Here is a 25,594-nt window from a genome sequence, read left to right on the forward strand (position 1 = left end):
TGAAAGTAGGAAAATTAGAAAGTATAAAAAAAGAAAGTAAAGATCGCAGTAGCACAAACAAATGGAAATTAATACTCGAAAAAAGGGAAAATAATCACCACGGACCAGGTGTCATTGAAAAAAAAGCAGGACAAAGCAAGGTCAGAGATAAAAGACGGAGTAGAAAACAAAATAAAACGTCATAAAGAGGTTAAAAAACAAGGGGGCCAAACACATGCAGAGCAGGTTAGAGATAATTCAGGATAGGTTTCTCTGTTTGGAATTTCAGCACAGACAAAGCGATCTACATCATTAACAGTTAATAATTTTTTTTGCAAAGTAACCAATAAATGCATGTCAGGTAAAACACATTTTTGAAATTCTCTGACTTAAACTTCAATGCCTTACAAAATTTACATACTTCTGACATATCACCTATGTCCATATATTCGATCTCTATTCGCCTTTTAGTTATTTCTCTGAGTAATAATTTCTCTTTTTTTGCGCTAATGCGATGTTTACTTTTTTTTTTGACACTTTCATTTTTTTCTGCTTTCATATTCTGTATCTTGCTCTGCATGTGTTTCGCGCCTACGTTTTTTTGGGGTCTTTTGAATTCCAGTTTTCTTTATCTCTAACCTGACAAAGTCATTAAACACATGTCTCACTGACCTCATTTAAAAGATTCAGCATATTTACACTCGAAAGATTCCAAATATTGTTTTTACATAAGTTCTGAAATAAAAGTGAAACTAATGAAATAGCAACAATTCAAAGAAAAAAAAAATCTTAAAAGTGTGTCCGGAAAACCAAACATGGGGGTTGGCGAGCAAAGTGAGCAGGGGGCGAAGCCCCCTAGTCTTCATTAAGTCAATAATCCTCTCCTTGTTTTTTTACACATTAAGATCGTTGCCTGTGCACCAGGTTGTTAGTTGGGGGTCTTCCCAGACTGTCTTAAGACTGCTGTAGTTAAACCCCTACTTAAGAAAAATAATCTCGACCCCTCTGCTCTTGAAAATTTTAGACCCATCTCTAATCTGCATTTCTTAAGTTAAATTCTAGAGAAGGCAGTCATTATGCAGTTAAATGAGCACCTTAATAAACATACTATTCTTGATAAATTTCAGTCTGGTTTTAGAACAAATCACAGCACAGAAACTGCACTCGTTAAATGATTTGCGGGTAAATGCAGACAGAGGCCATTTATCTGTTCTCATCCTCTTAGATCTGAGTGCCGCATTTGACACCATTGATCATAATATTCTTAAAAATTAGTCAGTGGGTGGGCCTCTCTGGCAGTGTCTTAAATTGGTTTGAATCCTACCTGGCAGGGAGAAAATTCTTTGTTAGTTGTGGTAATTACAACTCAAAGACACATGATATCCTATATGGTGTTCCACAAGGCTCTATCCTGGGTCCGTTGCTCTTCTCAATCTACATGCTTCCGTTAGGTCAGATTATCTCAGGGTACAACGTGAGATACCACAGCTATGCTGATGACACACAGCTGTATTTATCAATTGCACCTGATGACCCCGATTCTCTTGATTCACTAACACAATGTCTAACTTGTATTTCAGAATGGATGAATAGTAACTTCCATCCATCCATTTTCCAACCCGCTGAATCCGAACACAGGGTCATGGGGGTCTGCTGGAGCCAATCCCAGCCAACACAGGGCACAAGGCAGGAACCAATCCCGGGCAGGGTGCCAACCCACCGCAGGACACACACAAACACACCCACACACCAAGCACACACTAGGGCCAATTTAGAATCGCCAATCCACCTAATCAGCATGTCTTTGGACTGTGGGAGGAAACCGGAGCACCCGGAGGAAACCCACGCAGACACAGGGAGAACATGCAAACTCCACGCAGGGAGGACCCGGGAATCGAACCCAGGTCCCCAGGTGTCCCAACTGCGAGGCAGCAGCGCTACCCACTGCACCACCGTGCCGCTCATGAATAGTAACTTTCTCAAGTTAAATAAAGAGAAAACTGAAATCTTGGTAATTGGCAATAATGGATACAATGAGGCTATTAGAAATAAACTGGAAGCATTAGGATTAAAAGTCAAAACGGAGGTAAAAAGCTTAGGGGTAACTGTTGACTGTAATCTAAATTTTAAATCGCATATTAATCAGATCACTAGGACAGCATATTTTCACTTAAGAAACATAGCAAAAGTTAGACCTCTTATATCATTGAAAGATGCTGAGAAATTAGTTCATGCGTTTGTTTTCAGTCGACTAGATTACTGTAACGCACTCCTCTTAGGACTACCCAAAAAAGACATAAATCGTTTGCAACTAGTGCAGAATGCAGCTGCTAGAATCCTTACCAGGAAAAGAAAATCCGAGCACATCTCTCCAATTTTGATGTCACTACACTGGTTACCTGTGTCATTCAGGATTGACTTTAAAATTTTGCTTATGGTTTATAAAGCCTTAAATAATCTCACCCCATCTTATATATCAGAATGTCTGATGTCTTATATTCCAAATCGCAACCTCAGATCCTCAACTGAGTGTCTCCTTAGAATTCCAAGAGCAAAACTTAAAAGAAGTAGTGAGGCGGCCTTCTGCTGTTATGCACCTAAAATCTGGAATAGCCTGCCAGTAGGAATTCGCCAGGCTAATACAGTGGAGCACTTTAAAAAACTGCTGAAAACACATTATTTTAACATGGCCTTCTCATAACTTCACTGTAATTTAATCCTGATACTATGTATATCCAATTCATTATAATAACCATTCATGGTGGCTCTAAAATCTGTACTAACCCCTATTCTCTCTTCTGTTTCCTTTTCCGGTGTCCTTTTGGTGGTGGCTTGCGCCACCACCATCTACTCTAAGTACCATGATGTTCCAAAAATGATGGATGGATTAAAAGCCAGAAGTTTGTATGACCATCAGCATCAAATGACTCCGTGAGAACCTTAACTACAAAGAGGACTATTTCATTTATGTTAGGTAGAATGCCCAGAGGGGACTGGGCGGTCTCGTGGCCTGGAACCCCTACAGATTTTATTTTTTTCTCCAGCTTTCTGGAGTTTTTTTTTTTTGTTTTTTCTGTCCACCCTGGCCATCGGACCTTACTCCTTTTCTATGTTAACTAATGTTGCCTTATTTTAATTTCTTATTTTGTCTTTTATTTTTCTTTTCTTCATTATGTAAAGCACTTTGAGCTACTTTTTGTATGAAAATGTACTATATAAATAAATGTTGTTGTTGTAGTTGTTTAACCTATTCTTTGTATGTCGATTCATCATTATTGCTGTTGACGCCTACCACGGTTGTATCATTAACAATCTTGACAATGTTATTGGAACTAGACCTGTCAGTGCAGTTGTGCATCAGTAGAGTGAACAGGAGAGGGGAGAGGATGCAGCCCTGAGGTGCACCAGTGCTTATACTAGAAGTGAGAGTGCCTATCTCAACTGACTGATGCCGTGCAGTAAGTAAGCCCAAAATCCAGTTACATTGAGGTGCATTCAGGCCTAGTTCACTGGGTTTCACAATTAACTTCTGTGGCATTATTATGTTGAATGCCAGACTAAAATTAATGAATAGCATTCTTACAAAAGTGTTCTTTTTGTCTTAGCTACTACCATCAAGGTGAACTGACTCCAAACTTAACAGGCAAGAGGCATGTAGTGCCTTTCAAGTGCCAGTACAACTTCCAAAGTTATGAATCTCCACTGAAAATACTGGGTCCATTCACCTAAAGATTCCTCTGGTGACCCACAATTCTTGTGCAGTCCCGATGCTCCATTCTGAATTAAAAGGACATGCACCCCCTGGTAGCTCCTAGATTACCTGTATCATAAAAGATAGACAGATAGAACACACAGCAGAATGACTAAAAAGAAAGACAGTTAAAAAGAAAGACAGATTCTGCGTTGACAATCACAGTCCCAATGACATTTTATGCAGGCGTATTGCTGTTGGTATAAAGGAGCCCCAGTAGTATTTCTTGACACATGTCTGCTGAATAATCTGTTGGCTGAAAGTCCTTAGTGTTAGTGTGTCAGAGAGATGGCACTCAGTTTTGTTTTACTTCTCTTCTTTTGCTATGACCTGCAGGGGGTCCAGAGTGTGTCTCATAACATGAGGTTGCCCTTTTAATTAGCTTGTTGATTAGGTGAGCCTCACTTGAAGCAATGTTATCAACCCAGCACACCACAGCATAGAAAATCACACTGACCATCAGAGAGTTATAGAATATGTAAAGAATGTCACTTCCCACATTAAAGGAACATGTTTTCCTAAGGAAAAAGAGCCTGCTCTGTCCTATCTTATATGGTTCCTCTGTGTTCCAAGACCAGTCCAACCTGTCATTAAAGCATTTGTAGGATTGGACCATCTCAACATCCATTCCTTGAATAGTAACCGGACATAGAGCCTTTTTTGTGCTGTGAAAGTCAATAACCAGTTCCTTGGTTCTGCTGATGTTAAGATGTAGACAGTTTGTTTTGAACAAAGTTCTTCACCTGACTCGTATACTCTGTCTCATCCCCTTTATCAATACACGCCATAAGTGCAGAATCATCTAAGAATTTCTGCAAGTTATTTACATGCTAAATCAGCCACTGTGAATGTAATGCTTTCATTTTCATTGATCATAACATCAGTCAGGCAGTGTGGTGTAGTGGTTAAAAGGCTTTTTGACTTTAAAGTACAAGGTTGTGGTTTCAAATCCTGCTACTGACACTGTGTGACCATGAGCATGTCACTTGACCTGCCTGTGCTCCAATTGGAAAATCAAAAGAAATTTAACCAATTGTATCATAAGTGTTGTAAGTTGCCTTGGATAAAGGCGTCAACCAAATAAGTAAATACTGTATAACTGTCATTAAAAAGGAAGTAACAAATGAAGTAACTTTGCTTCTGTGGTAACAAAATTTCAGCCAATTGTTTTATCTTTGGATTTCAGTACATCTTACTGTAGTGACTCATTTGTGCAAAAATATTTAACTTACTAATCTTTGCACTGATAAGTAATGTGGTTCATGTTTCTCTTCTGACAGAAACTAGTTGGTTTAAATTTTCAGTCCTGTAGTAGGTGTAACTGAAACCATCGAAACTCTATTCACTTCTCAAGAATAAATGAAATAGCATACAGTTAGAGTTAAAAATAGTTCTGAAGGAACTCCTGGAGAAGCAAACTAATTATTTGTAATCCAAGGTAGTGGTTTATTCTGCATATCGCTCTAGCCAGTAATCCATGTTGTCTTGACTTGTGGAAACATTACTGAAAGCATTTGCTTAACTTATGTATTGTATTATGCCTTTTTTATTGTTCACTTGGAGTTTTATTATCTCAATATTTTATTAATCTTAATATTGGATATTCAATAAAAAGCCAAATGAATGAATTGAGGGAAAGTTATGTGGAGCAGTATACTCATATGTTAAAAAAGGGCCAAACATATGTATCTATAACAATAATACACATTCTCTCCACTGAAAATCAATAGTAATTAACATTGTCAATCAACTGTAATTTATATACTGTATATACTGTAATATAAACTACTCAAAAAAATTAAAGGAACACTTTAAAAACACATCAGATCTCAATGGGAAAAAAATCATACTGGATACAGTATCTATACTGATATGGACTGGGTAATATATTAGGAACTAAAGGATGTCATCTCGTTTGATGGAAATGAAAATTATCAACCTACAGAGGGCTGAATTCAAAGACACCCTGAAAATCACAGTGAAAAAATGATGCGTCAGGCTAGTCTATTTTGCTGAAATTTCATTGCAGCAACTCAGAATTGTACACAGTAGTTTGTATGGACTCCTCCCAGATCTGGACCAGGGCATCACTGAGCTCCTGGACAGTCTGAGGTGCAACCTGGCAGCGTCAGATGGACTGAAACATAATGTCCCAGAGGTGTTCTACTGGATTTAGGTCAAGCAAGCATGGGGGCCAGTCAATGGTATCAATTCCTTCATCCTCCAGGAACTGCCTGCATACTCTCGCTACATGAGACCGGGCATTGTTGTGCACCATGAGGAACCCAGGACCCACTGCACCAGCACCAAACCATGAACGATATTACAGGCAGCATAACATTCTCCACGGCTTCTCCAGACCCTTTCACATCTGTCCAATGTGGTCAGGGTGAACCTGCTCTCATCTGTGAAAAGCACAGGGCGCCAGTGGTGGACCTGCCAATTCTGGTATTCTATGGCAAATGCCAATTGAGCTCCACGGTGCCGGGCAGTGAGCACAGGGCCCACATCGGGCCCTCAGGCCATCCTCATGAAGTTTGTTTCTAATTGTTTGGCCAGAGACATTCACACCAGTGGCCTTCTGGAGGTCATTTTGTAGGGCTCTGGCAGTGCTCATCCTGTTCATCCTTGCCCAAAGGAGCAGATACTGGTCCTGCCAATGGGCTAAGGGCCTTCTACAGCCCTGTCCAGTTCTCCTAGAGTAACTGCCTGTCTCCTGGAATCTCCTCCATGCCCTTGAGACTGTGCTGAGAGACACAGCAAACCGTCTGGCAATGGCACGTATTGATGTGTCTGCCATCCTGTGCAGCCTCTGTAGTGTCCAGGTATCACCTCATGCTACCAGTAGTGACACTGACTGTAGCCAAATGCAAAACTAGTGAACAAACAGTCAGAAAAGAAGAGGAAAATAAAAATGTCAGTGGCCTCCACCTGTTAAACCATTCCTGTTTTGAGAGTCGTCTCATTGTTGCCCCTCTAGCGCACCTGTTGTTAATTTAATTAACACCATAGCAGCTGAAACTGAGTAACAACCCCCTCTGCTACTTACATTGACCCTGGCAAAAATACTTACAACATTTATTAGCAAAAATGTTACATATACTCTGAAGCAACATTCTGAAAAACATTTAATCTAGTCCTGGGTTTGGGAGGCCAGAGTCTATTCTGCAAGTACTGGGTGCACACCTAGACTGACACAGAATCAATTTCCTATCTCCAATCAACCTACACAGCCTGTCTTTGGTGATGTAAATGAAACATTGGAGTGCCAAAAATTGAAATGCAGGCATGGCGAGTAAATGTAAACACTATATGGACAACAACTAAGCATGACATATGAACTCAGGATACCAGATCTGTGAAGCAGAAATGCTACCATCTGTGCCACCCATCAAAAATGCTAATCACTTAAACTGCAATATATTTGAGCCTGTTCAGATTGTTTTTAATAGTGATAGTGATAATAACATACATTTAGATTAAGTTAGCTGTCTGGACATTAGAATAAATCTTTTTTTGGTCTACTGCATTTATAATTGGTTGGAATGCAACTGTGTAATGTGGGATTATAGGTTTGTGGAAGTGACAAATGAACAAATGAGGTGTTTATGAACAGCCTTTCATTTACCTGTGTTACATTTAATTAGGGCAAGAGATATTTACACTTAAAATTCATTTTGAAAAATTAGCTTTCTTTATGACCAATAACATCTAGGTGCAGTGTCGTGCAGCTTTTTACTTGTAGTGTGACATCATTGGAACAAGGGACAACATTCTATGTTTCAGGCCTTTCGTTAGCTCATAAGATGCTGTTTTAAAACATTCTCCATCCTGTTAGGCAGAGTAGCCTAGTTTTTAAGGCATGGGATTATGAATTACAATGCTGCCATTTCAACACCAACCACAGACTCATTTTGTGGCACTGAGTAAGTGGCTTAAGCTACCTAAGCATCAACTCTGTAACTGTTTATAATTCTTCTTGTTTACTTTACTACCCTATTGTAAACCCAAAACAGTTTATGGCCACAGTTAGTTTGAAAGTGCATGATGTGATAAGAGACATAAACTTCAAAATCAACATTAACAGTGACTCCTGTCTTTTGTTCATGTTCTACTTAATGGAGCTTAAAGGATGTATTACTAATGAAGACAACTGAAGAAAAGTCCAATTGGCCTGCCGTCAATAACATCAGAATTCTGTGTTAGTTAAATAAACAAAAACTGAAAGCCTTTTAAAAACAGTTTAATTTTAAATTCTAATTCATTTTTTATTTTCATTTTATTTAATCATAGACAGAAATAGTTTTTTTTATAATACAAAAATGTATTCTAGACATATTAAAAAGCCCTTTTTGCAGAATGCAAACTTAAAAGAAAGTCTGAAAGATATTACTGCTACCAAGGAATGTATTTTCAATATTTTGACAAAATATGCATGCATTTTGATAAATTAAATAGATAATAACTTAACAAAGTCATTTTTCTGTAATTGCATACCACAATGTATATCTTTTCAAGACTTACAAGATCATTTCCAATAAATTTCATTACTTCCTTTTTGCAGTAAAATTAAGTGCTCGATATGTTTATAAGAAACATAAAAAACAGTGTAGGTATAATTAAAAGTAAATTCAAAATGTTATCATTGTTAATCGTTGCAGCACTGTTATTTGGATTACCATTTTTCATGTTTAGCACTTTCGTCCAAAATGACATTTTATCTTTACTTAATTCATTTCCAACATATTGGCTCAAGCTAAGTCCCATGTATGCTTCATCTAGTTTGTAGACTGGCCATTTCAAATGGGTATCATCATTTGGGTTTCTGCATAAAATAAAATAAATTAGACATTTTCAACTACACATATATTATGCTTAGATTATGATTTTGGTCAGGATAATAATTCTCTTTAGCTACTGTATGTTTTATACACTTTCTTATTTCAAAGTCTACACTTAGATAATTTTTTATATCTATCTAGCAACAGTCAAGTCAATTCAAGTCAAGTCAATTTTATTTATTCAGTACATTTAAAACAACAGAAGCTGACCAAAGTGCTGTACAGTTCCCATAAATACATGAATAAATATACAGATATAGTAAATAAACACAACAAAATATATAAATAAATAAAAAAACGGTAGGCTAAGGCAAAAATACCCAAAGTTGGTGTTGACCTAGTATAAAAAAACAAACTATTCCAAAGCTTAGGGGCAGCTACTGCAAAGGCATGGTCCCCTCTGAGCTTAAGCCGAGACCTCAGCATGACCAGTAACTTCTGGTCAGAGGATCTCAGTGATCATGAGGGAGAGTAAGGGTGCAAGAGGTCAGTAAGATAAGACGTGGCTAAACCATTCAGAGACTTAAAAGCAAACAATAAAATTTTAAACTCAGTCCTGTAGGAAGCCAGTGAAGAGAAGCTAAGGTTGGTGTTATATGGTTCTGTTTCTGTGTGGCTGACAGAAGCCTGGCCACAGTGTTCTGGACTAGCTCAAGACAAGCAAGGGATGACTGAGTAACACCAGTGTATGATGAGTTGAAATAGTCAAGCCAAGATGAGGCAAATTGAGGCAAAGCATGAATTAATTTTTGAAAATCATCTGCAGAAAGAAAAGGCTTGACTTTATCTAGTACCCTAAGATGATAGAGCAGGCTTTTACAATGGAGTTTATTTGTTTATCAGATTTGAGGGTTTTATCAAAAATCATGGCAAGATTTTTTCCAAAGAGTTTACAGCAGGTTGTTAAAGGGCAAAGATTACTTGCAAGAGCAAATATGTAAGATCAGAAGGTCCAAAACACACAATCTCTGTTTTTTTTTTCCTATTTAAACTAAGAAAATTATGTGACATCCATATTTTAATGTCTTTCAGACATTCCAACAAGGATTTAAGAGAATTTGTTTTGCTCTGTTTCATTTTGCATAATAATGAAAAGAAATATTTTTAAAATGGATCAACAGCATGTACAATGAAAAAAGAAGAAGCCCCAGAAAAGATCCCTGAGGGACCCCACAGGTGAGCGGAGTTGAGGAAGAGGAGAAATTGTCCAGGCTGACTGAAAAGCTTCTGTCTGTCATGTATTTAGCAATACCTAAACTCAAATATAGTTTGTTATGTACTGCTACCAACAATGCAGCACTATCACAGAAAGTAAACTCAATTATATAAAACTAATATCAATAGTCATAGTATACCAAAATATTTATCTATTTATATGTAATTGTTATATTTTTCATTCAGCAATTTCTGTACAATCTAGATACCTACATTTCTAGCACAGGTTACACAATGCAAGAAAAAACACTGTTTCACAATATATCTATTGTTTGCCTGTACTGTATAATATACACAATAAATGAGTAAATGAGTTGTGCAGCAGTTTTGGAAATTTAGGAGTAAGATAATAAAATAATGAAGAATAGTTCCTTGCAACAAAATTAAATTACATGTCAGCTAGCATCATAACTATACTGCCTGAAAGATACAATTTGTAAAATTTAATTCCAGCTTCATTCATGGATTCCATAGTAGGAAGACAAAAAACAAAATCAGAAGTGTAAAATTGTACAGTCTTAGACCAGGGCTGTGTGGAAAAGATATAAATAATGAAGCTGTATACAACAAATTTCTTTTGTAAAGCAATATAAGTTCAATTTCAAAACCTTGACTTTAACATGTTCTGAAAATCCATTACAAATTATTGAAACTTGTGCCTTTGTCATTTCCTTTTATATTTGGAAAATCCATTGCCGGCTGTAGTATTTTTTCTGCCATAGTCAAAAGTGACAATGTTGTGTCCAAACCATGAATTTGTGAAGGCAATTGCAGATCAAACAGCTTGACCCCTTGGAGACTGGCGTGAGTCACAAATGGGTGACAGATCAAAGAGTGTCTTCGAGATGGAGGTTCCCTTGGATTTTCACGTGACTTGTATGTGCATACATTGATAGGACTGCGCACCAAAGATCACCTGTTGCCACTGGCTACTTCTATTATAGCTAACAAAATACCAAATCAAACATTTTGCTGCCCTAGGCAACCACTCAATTTTTGTATATGGTAGATCTGACCCTGAGTAAACCATGAATAATCTATATAAATAAAATTGTAAGCTGTTTCTCTTTGTTTCATTTTGGTTGTCTGGTAAACACGCAAAAACAGCTCAACCCATTTTCACTAAATTTTGCATGTGACTTGCCATTGATCTCCTGCTTAAAAAATAGCCTATATGACATATTGGGATGAGTTGTTATAATGGGAATGACACAAGTCAAAAAACAGCACTGAAATGGGAACTTTCGTACACGCGCACTAACCGATATCAATTTAGACTTTTATTTCCTAGGAAACAATCTGAGAAGTGAATGTGAAGAATGAAAAAAAGGGAATTTGTGATTTTAACTAATAAGAGAGTCTAAACACAAAAGATCCGACCACCTTGAGACAGTTAACTATTTGAAATTGTACAATATTTAGAAAATTCACCTTGTGTTAAGCATATGTTCTTTTAAATAGTCTACCTTAAATTTTGCTGTATCACACATACAAATTGAATCAGAACGCCATCTTACCCATTCTTAGCAAAGTTAGTCCAGTATGCCATAATGGTTTTACTCAATAGTTTTTCATCATCAGTTGTGTTCTCTGGAAGAATCAGAAAGAATTGTTCGAATTAAAAAGGCTGCAATAGATCAAAATACAAGTGTGAAGTTTACAAACTGTATAGCAGGCTACCAATTTTGTGTAATGCAGTGATTAAGGCTCTAGACTTCAAACCTGTAGGTTGTGGGTTCAAATCCCCCTATTGACGCTGTGTGACCATGAACAAGTCACTTCACCTTCCTGCACTCCAATTGAAAAAAAAACAAAGAAATGCAGCCAATTGTTTCTCAAATGTTGTAAGTTGCCTTGGATAAAGGCATCAGCTAACTAATAAGTAATAGTAATAATTTTATCATTCGCTTAGTGACGTTATTGCTGGGCCATCAGGACCTTTATGGCAACATACAGACTGGAATAACACAAGCAAAAGAAACCAGCATTATATATATTATATACTAGCAAAATACCCGCGCTTCGCAGCGGAGAAGTAGTGTGTTAAAGAGGTTATGAAAAAGTAAAGGAAACATTTTAAAAATAACGTAACATGATTGTGAATGTAATTGTGTTGTCATTGTTATGAGTGTTGCTGTCATATATATATACATATACACATATACACACACATATACACACATATACAGATATATTATATATACATATACACATATATTTTTTATATATATATATATATATATATATATATATATATATATATATACACATACATACATACATACATATACACACATAGATGCACTTACAATAACATAGAAATCAATATAAACAACATTAACATCATTATCATATGAGAATATGAAGTAATATATAAGAAGCACATTTCATATAAATATAAATTATTAAACAGTAAAATCTTCTTCTATAATTTGCTACCGTGGCTTTTCGTTGGTCTGTCCAGGATTTTAAATCACCTGTAGCTTGCAAACCGTTTCACCTATTGACTTGAAATCTGGTACACATATAATACGTCACGTCTGCTATCCGCTTTATGGGTGATGATTGTATTACTCTTTTTATGTTTATTTTATTTTAGAATCAACTCCTATCTGCGCACACCAGGGCGGCCGTGGGCAGATGCGTATGGTGTATTCACTCCATGTTATCGTGCATTGCGCTGTCACTGGTATTTTGATAAAAGAATTTGAACAATATATAAGAAGCGTATAAATTATTAAACAGTAAAACATTAACATTTAAGAAGTAAAGTTACATTGAGTACTACTGCAGTGCCTTCGGGTATACCTCATTTTTTGTTTGCCCATTACATGCTTAAATGTATACATTTTTTGGTGTACCTACCCGAGAACACGCGACTTATAACTGAGCGTGGGAGAAGCATGGATTTTAAACACGCGTTGAGTTCATCTGCTGGTCTCCCTCGTGGAATAACTGGTAATGTTTGACTAAAATGTACAGCGAGTAAAACGACATTACCTCCTTTTTTTTTTTTACGATCTCTGAGATGTTGCTTTTTTCGGTTCAAGGCTTCATAAGCTCTTTTATGTGCCATGGTGTACTTAATAAGTACTAATTATCCCAAACCATCATCTTTGAATGTTGCAAGACTTTCGCCTTGTATGTAGATCGGGGTAATTACATTCATTGCATTCCTAGTCTGAATCACAATTTGATTGTATGGGTGGTTACCTGGCACTGTAGGGTTGCCACCCGTCATTTAAAATACGGAATCGTGCCGCGTTTGAGAATGAAATTGCGCGTCCCGTTTTGAATCAATACTGGACGGGATTTATCCCGTATTTTTTGTATCATTTTTTTTTTAAAGCAGCGTGTCATGCAAATCATCCCACACGCATTTTATGAAGATGCCTCCTTTCCTACTTTTGATTGGGTAATACTTGATGTCATCGCTAGTTTGATTGGTCTTTTTAACTGTCCAGTGAGGAGGGCGTGTCTTTTAAGTAGAGTCTGCAAAGTGTTGGCACTGAGATGTGGTGTCAGCGCCATAGTTGAAGCCCCTAACGTTGCGGTCAGCAAGTCGGCTAACATCAGCCATGTGCCGTCTTTCAGTTGCGAGAACCAGATCATAGAATGGTTGAAACTGTTGCCCCTAACGTTGCGCCACGGCGTGTGGTTCGTTTATACCTCGTGTCTTCTCATTAAACTTTTATCTCGCGAATATGTTATTGCAATCCGCAGCGGGAGCGTTTCTATAAACTTAATTTAAACTTACGTTTTACACCGTGCTTTGTTTCCCTTATGAACATGCTTGTATGCTTCACTCGCTCCGTTCTCAATTGTTTAATTAATTTTTTGCTCTTCGCTGTTTCCGGCTCTTCCTCCATTTCCCCCTACTTCGTTCTTTTATCTCGCGAATATGTTATTGCAATCCTTAACGGGAGCGTTTCAATAAACTGATTGAAAATAGTTTTGCATTTACCTTTTTAGTAAAAGGCGAGCTTTTAAGCCTGACAAATCACCCCGTAAATGCACACGTTTAATTGCACATGTGTTAATATGTATGGTTACACAGTATTAAAAGACAGTGAACAACGTCAGTTACCTTTGTTCCCGCGTTTGATAAAAGGTGAGCTTTTAAGCCTGAGAAATCACCCCGTAAATGCACACGTTTAATTGCACATGTGTTAATATGTATGCTTACACAGTATTAAAAGGCAGTCAAAAATTAACGTCATTTACCTTCGTTCCCGCGTGTGACTCGTGCTCTAAATGTCTTCCTTGTTTTTAGTTCACGTGATTACGTAGGAGGCGTGATGACGCGATACGTGACTCCGCCTCCTCCATTACAGTGTATGGACAAAAAATATGTTCCAGTTATGACCATTACGCTTTGAATTTCGAAATGAAACCTGCCTAACTTTTGTAAGTAAGCTGTAAGGAATGAGCCTGCCAAATTTCAGCCTTCCACCTACACGGGAAGTTGGAGAATTAGTGATGAGTGAGTCAGTCAGTCAGTGAGTGAGTGAGTCAGTCAGTCAGTGAGGGCTTTGCCTTTTATTATTATAGATATATATAGGCAGGACACAAGTTTCACTGCATAACACATGATTTATTTACAGTTGGGGAAGCGTTTCTTCTTCGATCCCCCAGTCCACACAGCACCACAGTCCCTTCTCTTTGCCAGTCCTTCCTCCTCCACTCCTCCTCACAAGCTTTGTCCACTTCCTCCCGACTCAGGCCATTAAGTGGTGGTGACTGGCTCCTTTTATAGGTCCTGGGAGTGTCATCCCCCATGGAACCCAGCAGGGCTGTACGAAACTCCAGCTCCCTACAGGAATCCGAGGTGCCACAACCACCCAGGAGGGCTGCCCTCTAGCATCCCAGGGGAGTTATTGCCTCATTAATGCTCACTCCCCGGGTCCTTCCATTCTGTTGGCATCCTGGCCCGTCACAATATATACATATGTATATGTATATACATATACATATACTCTAGCTGTGTAAGCCCGTTCTGTAAAAAGCATGGGGTCCTAGAAACTATTGAAATCGTCAGGAAAAAAATTGAAATGTAGAGATGTCAGGTAATTGAAACAAACTACTTTGGGCATCTCCCTCCTAGGAGGTTTCGTGTTGCCAATGTGCTCACATTGATTGTGCATTAGCGTTTAAGTAACTCTCTTTCTTATTTCCTTTTCCTAGCGTGCTGGCCTCGCTTGTGTATCCTCAGAGGTGGAGCCCTTACCCCGACTCCATCTCTCACTTCTGGGCCGGACAGGCAAACACACTTCCATACGTAGACGTTTATATATATATATATATTTATATATATAAAATCCCTATGTGCGTCCAGGTGTCCGTGTGTGGGTGTCTTCTTGTGAAGTGCGCATGCGCGGGGCACGGTGCAATGCGCGATATTACTGTCAGAGAAAGTTAGAGGCGTTTTACGGAAATACAAACCAGTATATACTGTGAGAGGAAATTAAAGGTACACAATACAGTGACGCATATTACAGCCACATACAAGCCAGTACAGTAATCCCTCCTCCATCGCGGGGGTTGCATTCCAGAGCCACCCGCGAAATAAGGAAATCCGTGAAGTAGAAACCATATGTTTATATGGTTATTTTTATATTGTCATGCTTGGGTCACAGATTTGCGCAGAAACACAGGAGGTTGTAGAGAGACAGGAACTTTATTCAAACACTGCAAACAAACATTTGTCTCTTTTTCAAAAGTTTAAACTTTGCTCCATGACAAGACAGAGATGACAGTTCCGGCTCACAATTAAAAGAATGCAAACATATCTTCCTCTTCAAAGGAGTGCGCGTCAGAGAGAGAGACTGTCAGAAAGTGAGAGGAAAGCAAACAAATCAATAGGGCTGTTTGGCTTTTAAGTATGCGAAGCACCCACGGCACAAAGCTGTTGAAGGCGGCAGCTCACACCCCCTCCGTCAGGAGCAGAGAGAGAGAGAGATAGAGAGAGATAGAGAGAGACAGAGAAAAACGAACAATCAAAAATCAATACGTGCCCTTCGAGCTTTTAAGTATGCGAAGCACCGTGCAGCATGTCGCTTCACGAAGCAGCTGCACAGAAGGTAGCAACGTGAAGATAATCTTTCAGCATTTTTAGACGAGCGTCCGTATCGTCTAGGTGTGCGAACAGCCCCCCTGCTGAATCCCCCTACGTCAGGATCAGAGAAAGTCAGCGCAAGAGAGAGAGAGAGAAAAGTAAGTTGGGTAGCTTCTCAGCCATCTGCCAATAGCATCCCTTGTATGAAATCAACTGGGCAAACCAACTGAGGAAGCATGTACCAGAAATTAAAAGACCCATTGTTCGCAGAAATCCGCGAACCAGCAAAAAATCCACGATATATATTTAAATATGCTTACATATAAAATCCGCGATAGAGTGAAGCCGCGAAAGGCGAAGCGCGATACAGCGAGGGATTACTGTATTACTGTCAGAGGAGATTAAAGGCATATTACTGACGCGCACGCCTGTATTACCGCCAGAGAAAATTAAAGGTATATTACGGACGTACAAGCCAGTGGACGTACAAGACGGTATCCTTCAATAAGGGTGCGCGCAGGCATCCTTCAATAAGGGCGCGCACAAAAAGGCGAGCCTCAAAAGGGCGACCTCAATTGGGCGCAGCGAATAAAGGCGCGGGTAAATAAAGATCTGCACCTTTGTTGCTCTTCACATATTCCAGAGCCATTTGAACTAAATTATCTACGAACGCCTTTATTCGCCGCGCTCAATTGAGGTCACCCTTTTGAAGCTCGCCTTTTTGTGCGCATACTTATTGAGTAGAGCCGTACAAGACAGTATTACTGTCACAAAAAATTAAAGACACACAATACACGGTGGCAGCCCACGAAGAACGGTCAGCTCAGCAAGTAAACATCAACAAAAGAAAGGCTGAAAGAAAGAAAAATACGACCAACAAAAAGAATGAGGTCAGAGTCCCTTGCCATTTAATATAGACTGTTCCTACTAATGTTTATGCACTACTGTTCTAGCGCCCGTTATTGTAACGGGCTAAATGACTAGTATATATATATATATCAGTCTCATTCTGATCTCAATCTGTCCCAGTAAGAAGGAATAAAAACTTTCCAGTAAATGTCAGCCTTCATGATTAGTATCATTAAGTATAATAGCAAACTATCAAGTCAGGTTTCTTCTGGACAACTGATTTCATTATGCTTAAGCTTCTCAGTATGTGACACATTGGAAGTAATCAATGAGTTCTTTCTAAAATATTACAACCTTAAATGTCTTTCAATTTCAATTGTGTAACTCCATTAACATTAAATCAAAAATACAAAAACTTGAATTTCATTTTATATTTTCATGAAATGCCACCTACCCAGCATTACAATACTTTCAGTACAATATGGTGCTCCAAAGACAAACCCTATATCATCCATATGATCAGCTTTTACAAATGGAGGTCTTCTGTCTCCATAAAAAGATGGCCGATGCTGAAATTCATATAGATAAACTGATTTTCCTGCATCTGAATGTAAACAATAGAGAACAAATATTACAAAAGCTGAAAAGATTTGCATTTACAAATAAAACATTTCAGTTTATTACATTAGTTTTCTTTCATCAATTTTCTAAACACACCTTATCTTAATCGGTGTCTTTAGGTTATATCATAAAAACTGTTAAGTCAAAGGATGTTATGCTTAAACTATGTAATGCACTCGTAAGCATCATCTGGAATATTGTGTTCAGTTCTGTTCACCCTGGTATAAGAAAAATATAGCAGCTCTTGAAGCTGTGCAGAGGAGAGCAACCAAGTGCATCCCAGGACTTAAGGACATGTCCTACTCTGACAGACTTGGAGAGTTAAACCTGTTTACTCTCGAGCGGAGGAGACAGCATGGGGACTTAATTCAGGTCTTAAAAATCCTCAAAGCCATTGAAAAAATAAATCCAACATTCTTTCAGCATAAGTTTGAATCACATACTCAAGGACATTAGTGGAAATTAAAGGGAAGTTCATTTAAAACTGAGACCAGGAAGCACTTCTTTATGCAAAGAGTTGTGGGACTCTGGAACAAACTACCAGGCCATGTAATTGAAATTGAAACCTTGACAACATTTCAGAAGAATCTGGATGAGATATTGGGACAGCTTAACTATTAGCTAAACAAACCAGATTGATGGACAGAATGGTCTCCCGTCATTTGTCAAATTTCTTATGTTCTTATATTTTTGTTATGTTTTGGGGAGCCTAGAGCCACACATCAAGCCAATTCAGAAGGTTTATTCAATCAAAAAGATGTCCAGGGACAATTAGCCAAAAACAGTGCCTAAAGGAAACGCAGCAAGAATATGCAAAGTTATCAAGGTGTACTGTAAGTGTAATAAGGAGACAATGTTTCCTACTGTGTGATCATGATGTCTACATATTTCAAGCACATTCACAAAATAACATCAAAAGAAATGTTTACCTATATATTTGTTTGAATATTAATTAAATTAAACTGTTGCCCCTACTAGGCATTAAATAATCAATTTCCTTTCAGAAACCACTTCTCACTTCAAAGAATATTTACAGTAGAATTATTATGGTATCAAAAAGAATCATGACCAGAGATTCTCAGAGGATGTGAAAACTGCAGTCTATTAATCAACACATTTTTCCCAGTTTTAGTTAGGTATCTCCAGTCACAGGACAATCTTACTGAATCTTCATTAAAAGAATATCTAGCTTAACATACCAGAAGACATTGTACAATTTTTAGAAGTACTAAACTAAATCCAGTACACTGAAAAAATATTTGGGTCCAGTTTTCAAGATTTACACTCTTCAATTGAATGACAAAAAAGTGAATCAAGTAAACTTAAAAAACTTTTTTCTTCTTCTTTGATTTACACAATTGAAATGATTTAGATACTAAAGTTTAACAAAATATTCATATAAAGGATAATGCCTTAGAACCAGCAACTGCCCTTTGTTCTATAAATCCGGAGGGTCTCCCGCAGTTCCTGGCGGTTCTGTTCAAACGTGTTTAAGAAGTTGGTGAGTTACTGTATGTTGTTATTTTGCTGTGCCTGTGTGGTTACTGGATTTCCAAAGCCGTGCTCAGTTTTTGTGACTTTTTTTGGATAATTCTACTGGGATTTTGCTTGTCTTTGATTGCCTTGCTGGCATCTCCTTAATGCCTTTTGTGCTCTTTGGAGCATCATTGTAAGACAGATCATTTTTGTGAAAATGAACTCTCTTTATTTATAAAGACTGTGTGTTTTCCAGGGTTTGATGGTGGTATCCCCCTTTAGTGAGCATTTTTAGAAGTGTTGCAGGAAGTGATTGGAACTTACATGCTTTAGAACTCCTAGTCCACAGCAGCATCAATACAAACAGTTACTGTAAAAATACAGTATGTAAGGCCATTCCACTTTCCATTTATTTTTGATGACTGCATTTTCTGTGTAATTTTAACATTATATAACTCTGTAATATAGGGGGCAAAGAAAAAGATGTAGGATGGGCAACAAATTTATCAATGTATACAAAAATTATTGTAAATCAGCTCCTACAACCACACAAATCCACCATTTTTAAAAATCAATTTACTAAACTCTTTAACAAATTTATAAAGGTGTGGAGATAACCTTGGACCAAAGTGCAACCAAAGGGGTGGATCATTAAAGGATATAAGATAGTCACGTACATGATACTAGTATGTTTTAAGTTTCATCAACTTAACTCAACTTTGTTTAGTGAAAGTGGATATAACTTGTTTTGAATATTAAAAAGGTGCTAATTTTGAGTTAGATTAACTTAAAATAGGTAACACAACAAAAATAGGTAGACAACATTCCCTGAGGCTGATTACATTCTTTGCTAAAAGAAAATAATTTAATGGTTTTGTTTCAACATGATTTAATTGTGTTAATGTGATATCAAAGAGAATTATACTAATGCAACCAGAAACAGCAAGAAATATCACCAAACATTATTATTTTAAGTTATATTAACTTAAATTAGATAACGTTAACAAACCTGTTGGTTTATTTTTGAGTGTACCCTAAAATCACAGATTTTAATCAATGTGATTTGTTATCATTCATCTAAAATAGTTCAAATAACAATCCATTCATCCATTTTCATGAAGAACCATCACAACGTCGACACACAATGGCTGTACTTCATCTATTAATCTTTAATAGAAAAATATTTGGGTGGTTTCTACAATATTGTCCATTAAATTCTCCATAAATAAAATTACCTTTAAACACTTAGATTGTTAAATACTATTTAATTGTAACATTGTGTGTATGTTTAAAAAGAATAAAAAGCATTTAACAAAAATTTATAAATATTATTAATTTGTAAGTTTAAAATGATCTGAGTTTAAAAGCTTGAAAGCCCACAATTTTGCTTTGGATTTATTAGAGCTAATTTCATACTCTGTAAAAGCCAAGCATTTTTAAATAAATACAATGTAAATAATTTAATTACATATTAATGTTGTCAAAGATCATTTTTGAATGTATTAAAATTGATTTTTTTTTTTATTTATGTGGGATTACTTCCACCTTCAATAAAGAACTCTACAAGTGAGTGGGCATGATTATGTGCATGTATACTCAAATGAAGTGATTCTTGGGGTATGTTTCTTTTACACAACAAGCCAAAATTGATTTTACTCAAAAAAAGCATATTTTAATATTTTAGATAAACATCTCTAGTACAACTGACTTAAATTTCTTGCATGTTACATTAAGAACCATAATTAATGTAGAAAAAATATAAAAAGATTTATTTTCTTTAAGTGCCTTTTCTACTCACAGAATTAATTTCTAGGCATGTATTGCCTTTACTTAATTAATATAGGTTGACTTTATTCAAACTTAACATTTTTTAAAATGAATTTTGGAAATATTTGCATTATATAACTATTACAAGATGATTTAACTGATAAAGAGGGTATTTATAAGCTTTATGCATGCTTTTCTAATACTGTTGACTTCATTTTATTGGATGTTATAAAAACCCAGTTCATTTATTTGTAAACAAAGCAAACAAATCTCATTGACATAAATCATGAGCCACAATAACGTTGCCAACTGTACAGGGCTCCCCAAATCAAACAATTTCATAGTTTTCCACTGGGGAAAATGGGTATTTTTGTAGACATTTACCACAATGTCTGTGCATTTTTTTAATTTTTGTTTTCCTTTGTAAAAATGCATTATTAGCATAAGTTTAGTATGTTGAAATAAAGTGGCCACCTCTTTCTTTTAAGACATTGCAAAGACTTTTGGAGGTATCCACACATTTATATAATGTCATGGGAAAAAAAAAGAAAAAGACCAGCTATAACAGTAATTTTTAATTGCAAAATATTTGTGGAGTTATTAAAGTGGCTTGAGGCTAGCACCCTACATCACAAGACCATCTGATGATAGGAGGCTATCTAATGTATTAATTAAACTGTCTGGTGTAATTGGGTACTTTTAAAAAATGGGGTGGTTGGCCAGTAGGTTAATAAATTATCAGATGAGTTAAGTTACCAGTTTAAATAATATGTGAAAAATTCATTTCTAATAACAAAGGTCTGTGTTTTGAGTTTGTAATGACCAGTTAAATGTCTTGGCTGGCTGCTACACTTCTAGGCCCAAGGCCTGGAAAAAACACAGACCAGGCCAAGTCAACACATGACTCCACTTACAAGTTTCCAATCTCATTCCCCCAGTCCACAGTTTGAATACAGTAAAACATAAAAGTGAAAGGTGAGCATATTGTGAAGAAAGTTGAGTATAAACAAATAAATTATATTTGTATATTTATTTACACATACTAGAAAATTCCCCTATGTTATTTCCTCACCAAATAAATGCTGTGCATAATATATGTAAAAATATCCCACCACATAAAGATTACCCCAATATACAAAAAGCAAAAACTATAAACCAAACACACTAAGTTCGTGTTGGAATAGAAACTGAGAAGATGGGGGTAAATGATGCCAATCTAAATTCTTGAAGTAATATTAATGTAAAAAAAAATTATTGAAATCATAGTGCCATCCAGAAGTGAATGAACCAGAAAATAACAAAACAATCTTACCAACCTGAGTCCAAGCAAATGTGAAGTATTTTCCTGATAAAAGTCGGAGATAATGCCTTTCTCAAGAAGTGTGAAGTGACAGATGCTTGAATTCCCTCAGCACTGTTAGCGGTAGAGATTCTAGTGACAGGTGGGGGTGCCTGCATCATTTCAGACGTGTGATGTAATCGATGACATGTGAAGCTGTGCGCCTCATGTGCATCACGTGACTGGTTTGGCTTACGAGGTACTGTATCAGTGTATATAAGATAAAGGTAGCATAGATTTGGTATATAAGGGTAGCAAGCTGGCAAATCTGTGCCCTGTGAATGGGTATTCTCAAAGGCAGTGGAAATAATTTAAAAAAGAGAGAGAAATCGTCTCTAATACAGTTGAAAAATGTCTGTTTCGCATGATGCTCCTCATCCATGGGTCACACAAACACTTTCACTCGGTTCTGCTTAGTTAATGTGTTTCCACATTTCATTGTAAGCATAAACATCCTGACCCTCCAGTAAAAAATAAAATACAAAAAATAGTCAAAGAACCAATATTCATAAGCCTGTGATGAATTATTTATAACATGACTATCTGTCACAGTAATATTGCTGTTATACATATACTGTATGATGCTCAGAAAAGTCAAAGCCAGGACTGGGAAGTGTCGGTCCTGGAGAGCCACAGTGGCTGCAGGTTTTCTTTTCAACCCTATTGCTTAATTAGAAACCAATCCTTGCCAATCTCAGACTTTATTTAATTTTATGGCTTGTTAGTCTGCAATGCAAGGTTCTTATATCGTAGATTTTTTCCTTTCCATGGATATCATCCAAATGATTTGAAGCCTAAAACGTATAATTTTCACTCTGTCACATTTTTCTATTAAGTTTTTTTATTAAATCAAACAGTGCATGATGAACACACACAGATATAAATGGAAACAAGCTAGATGGAGAACTGCTGGCTGCTTTGTCATTTACATCTTTTTGCTAATAAGGAGCCATTAAAACACTGAATGCAGCTTTTTAAGATTGAAATAAGCAATTAAGGATGTGGAACCTTAACAAGCGAGACCACTAAAATGAAGCATCAAAATGTCACATGGGCAATAAGTGCTTCATCAGCAATAATGTGAATTTCCCCTTGGGATTAATAAAGTATCTATCTATCTATCTATCTATCTATCTATCTATCTATCTATCTATCTATCTATCTATCTATCTATCTATCTATCTATCTATCTATCTATCTATCTATCTATCTATCTATCTATCTATCTATCTAATTGACTTCTTATTAAGAAACTGGGTTGGAACAAAAACCTGCAGCCACTGCGGTTGTCCAGGACCGGCATTGCCCACCCCTGGTCTAGGCTTACAAAGGTTTTAATTTACTTATAATTCTGACAATGTTTAATTATAGGTCTGGTGAGAGATGGCATATCAGTGAGTGGGCTTATAGCACTTTTTGCCTGTTTCATATGCTGCCAAAAGATGGCGTAGTGTTTATATGAAACATCAAGAAATTAACTTTTTTTTTAACCAATTTGCCAGAATGGTTTTGTGCTTCACCATCATTAGGTAGCAGTCATAAAAACATTTACAAGTTAGTCAAGATGGCTGAGTATGGACAAGGAGATCAATATGGAGAAAAAGAACTTGATATAAAGAAATGACCAGGAAATATTGTAGCAGAAACAGGATTTTCCACATCAAAGGATCAGCAGCTGACAATTAGGCATCATCTTCAATCTCTTTCAATAGTTCAGGTGCTGAAACCTTTAGTATTACAATGGTGTTGTCATTTTACCTTGTTATTAGACCAGTTTTGCATGATATTATGCTCCTATCATACATTGTACCTTCATCAGTCTTATTGATAGATACTAAAGAGAGTAATGACATGCCTCAACAGCATGCCAGACAAACTCTAAGGCAACACAATATGAGGATGAGGATGATGGTCAATGGTGGTTTGAGTGTTCTCTTGAATATTTAATATCCAAAAGTGAGCAACATGAAGAATGTCAGTCTCCTGAAACTGCACTTAGTATAACAATACTGGTAAATGGTTACAATGTAAGAAATGAAAAAATATGATATTTGAACCACTTAACAGAAAATGATGGATTTTGTGAGCTTAGATTTTTTAAAATCTATTATTTAAGTTAGCAAAGCCACAATAAAAAGTTAGATTTGTCAAGGGTTCTATTACCTCTAAATAGTCTTGCTGTTTTGATAGTTGGGATGATAAAATTAAAATCACTTATAAGCTCAATTAGCATATCCCTCACATCATAGCTGGTGTCTGACCCTGAAAAGTAGTCAATATTCATGAAATATTCATCCTCGATCATTTTGAGAGCTTCTTCACGTATATTCTGCAAGAGAGAGCGAGAGATAACTCAAGTGTATTTGTACTAACAGTTATTTTGCTCTTACTGCACAAATAGTACATTGTATAAACAAATAAATGTCTATTAGTTTAATGGATAAGACAATTACACTCGCAGCATTCATGAGGTTCCGTGGCCAGTTTTTAATGCTAAATAAAGTAATGCTAAATTAAAAAGGTGGTCTGATTAATACTAAAAATATAATCATGATGGTGCTGTAGCGATTAACAGTGCTGCCTCGGAGTTCAAATCCCAGTCTCTGTTGTATGCCAGGTTAATTAGTGATTCAATAAAAAAGAAATGGTGGATGTGTGTCTGAGTGTGCCCTGTAGTGGAGTGGCAGCCCATCCAGACAGTTCCTGCCTTCTTGTTGATGCAGTACAGAGCTCAATATAATACAATACAGAAATACAGTAAGTATGTTAAATGAATGAATGATTGTAAGTAATGGAAATGTAAAATATATGGTAATATTTTATGTTAAAATAGTTTCTAGTTACTGTGTGAGAAAATGCAATTGTCCAATTCTCCCACACTTTTTAAAAAAGGAGGAGTTTACCACCCTTGTTCTACTGCTCTAAATCATTAAAACTAAAAGATGTGTTCTTCATGCAGCTTACAACTGCAATGGGAGACACATTCACAATACACAATTAGGTAACACTCACCATTTTTAACAAATGGTAAAGAAATGAGATTTACATGTACACTTGGATACTTCATTTGTTTATGTAAATTATTTGAAAATTCATTTAATGTCAAAAGTTACTGGAGAGGGAATCCAAATGCCTAGTAACACTGTTATAACAGATAGTCTGATGCCTTTAACAAACTTATTGAATGGGATCGAAGGGTGTATTAGCATCAATGTTTTGACACTATGACGTCAATGTATTAGCTCAATGTTTTCTCAGTTAAAAAAGACTAATGCTAGTAAATTCTTCCTCTATTTCTGCGGTAAAGCAAGTTATAATTTATAACAGTTATAAAAGGATCTCTCACTCAACATCTCAAAAAGAGTGGAAGGTAGCAATGCACAGAATTCAGTTGCGCAAAGCATAGAATTATTCAACTCAAAATTATATATTGAGCACATCTGTCTCGCTTAAAATTGTCCAAAATATTTCCAGGGCAAGATCCAACCTGCGAACGCTGCAATCGAGCTCCAGCCTCACTGGGTCACCTGTTTTGGGCCTGCATCAAACTAACATCATTCTGGACCAAAATCTTTAAATGCCTTTCAGACAGCCTTGGTGTCACAATCCCTCCTAATCCACTAACAGCTGTGTTTGGTGTACTTCCAGATGGGCATATAGTGGAGAAGAACAAACAAACTGTAATTATCTTTACTATACTA

The 25,594-nt window shown here is 36.7% G+C and overlaps 1 protein-coding gene across 1 annotated transcript in view; it reads right to left on the minus strand.

Moving 5' to 3' along the window:
• Positions 1-7,999: 7,999 nt before the first annotated feature.
• LOC114657180 (carboxylesterase 5A-like) overlaps positions 8,000-25,594 on the minus strand; it is a 46,370-nt gene continuing 28,775 nt past the window's right edge. Inside the window, exons 10-13 of the mRNA XM_028808921.2 lie at positions 24,057-24,222; positions 17,145-17,294; positions 11,304-11,376; positions 8,000-8,555 (exon numbers count right to left, since the gene is read on the minus strand). Of these exons, the coding sequence (XP_028664754.2) occupies positions 8,300-8,555; positions 11,304-11,376; positions 17,145-17,294; positions 24,057-24,222 (645 nt within the window). The 3' untranslated portion in view covers positions 8,000-8,299. The remainder of the gene's footprint in view (positions 8,556-11,303; positions 11,377-17,144; positions 17,295-24,056; positions 24,223-25,594) is intronic.

This window comes from Erpetoichthys calabaricus, chromosome 9, assembly GCF_900747795.2.
Source record: "Erpetoichthys calabaricus chromosome 9, fErpCal1.3, whole genome shotgun sequence".
NCBI lineage: Eukaryota > Metazoa > Chordata > Cladistia > Polypteriformes > Polypteridae > Erpetoichthys > Erpetoichthys calabaricus.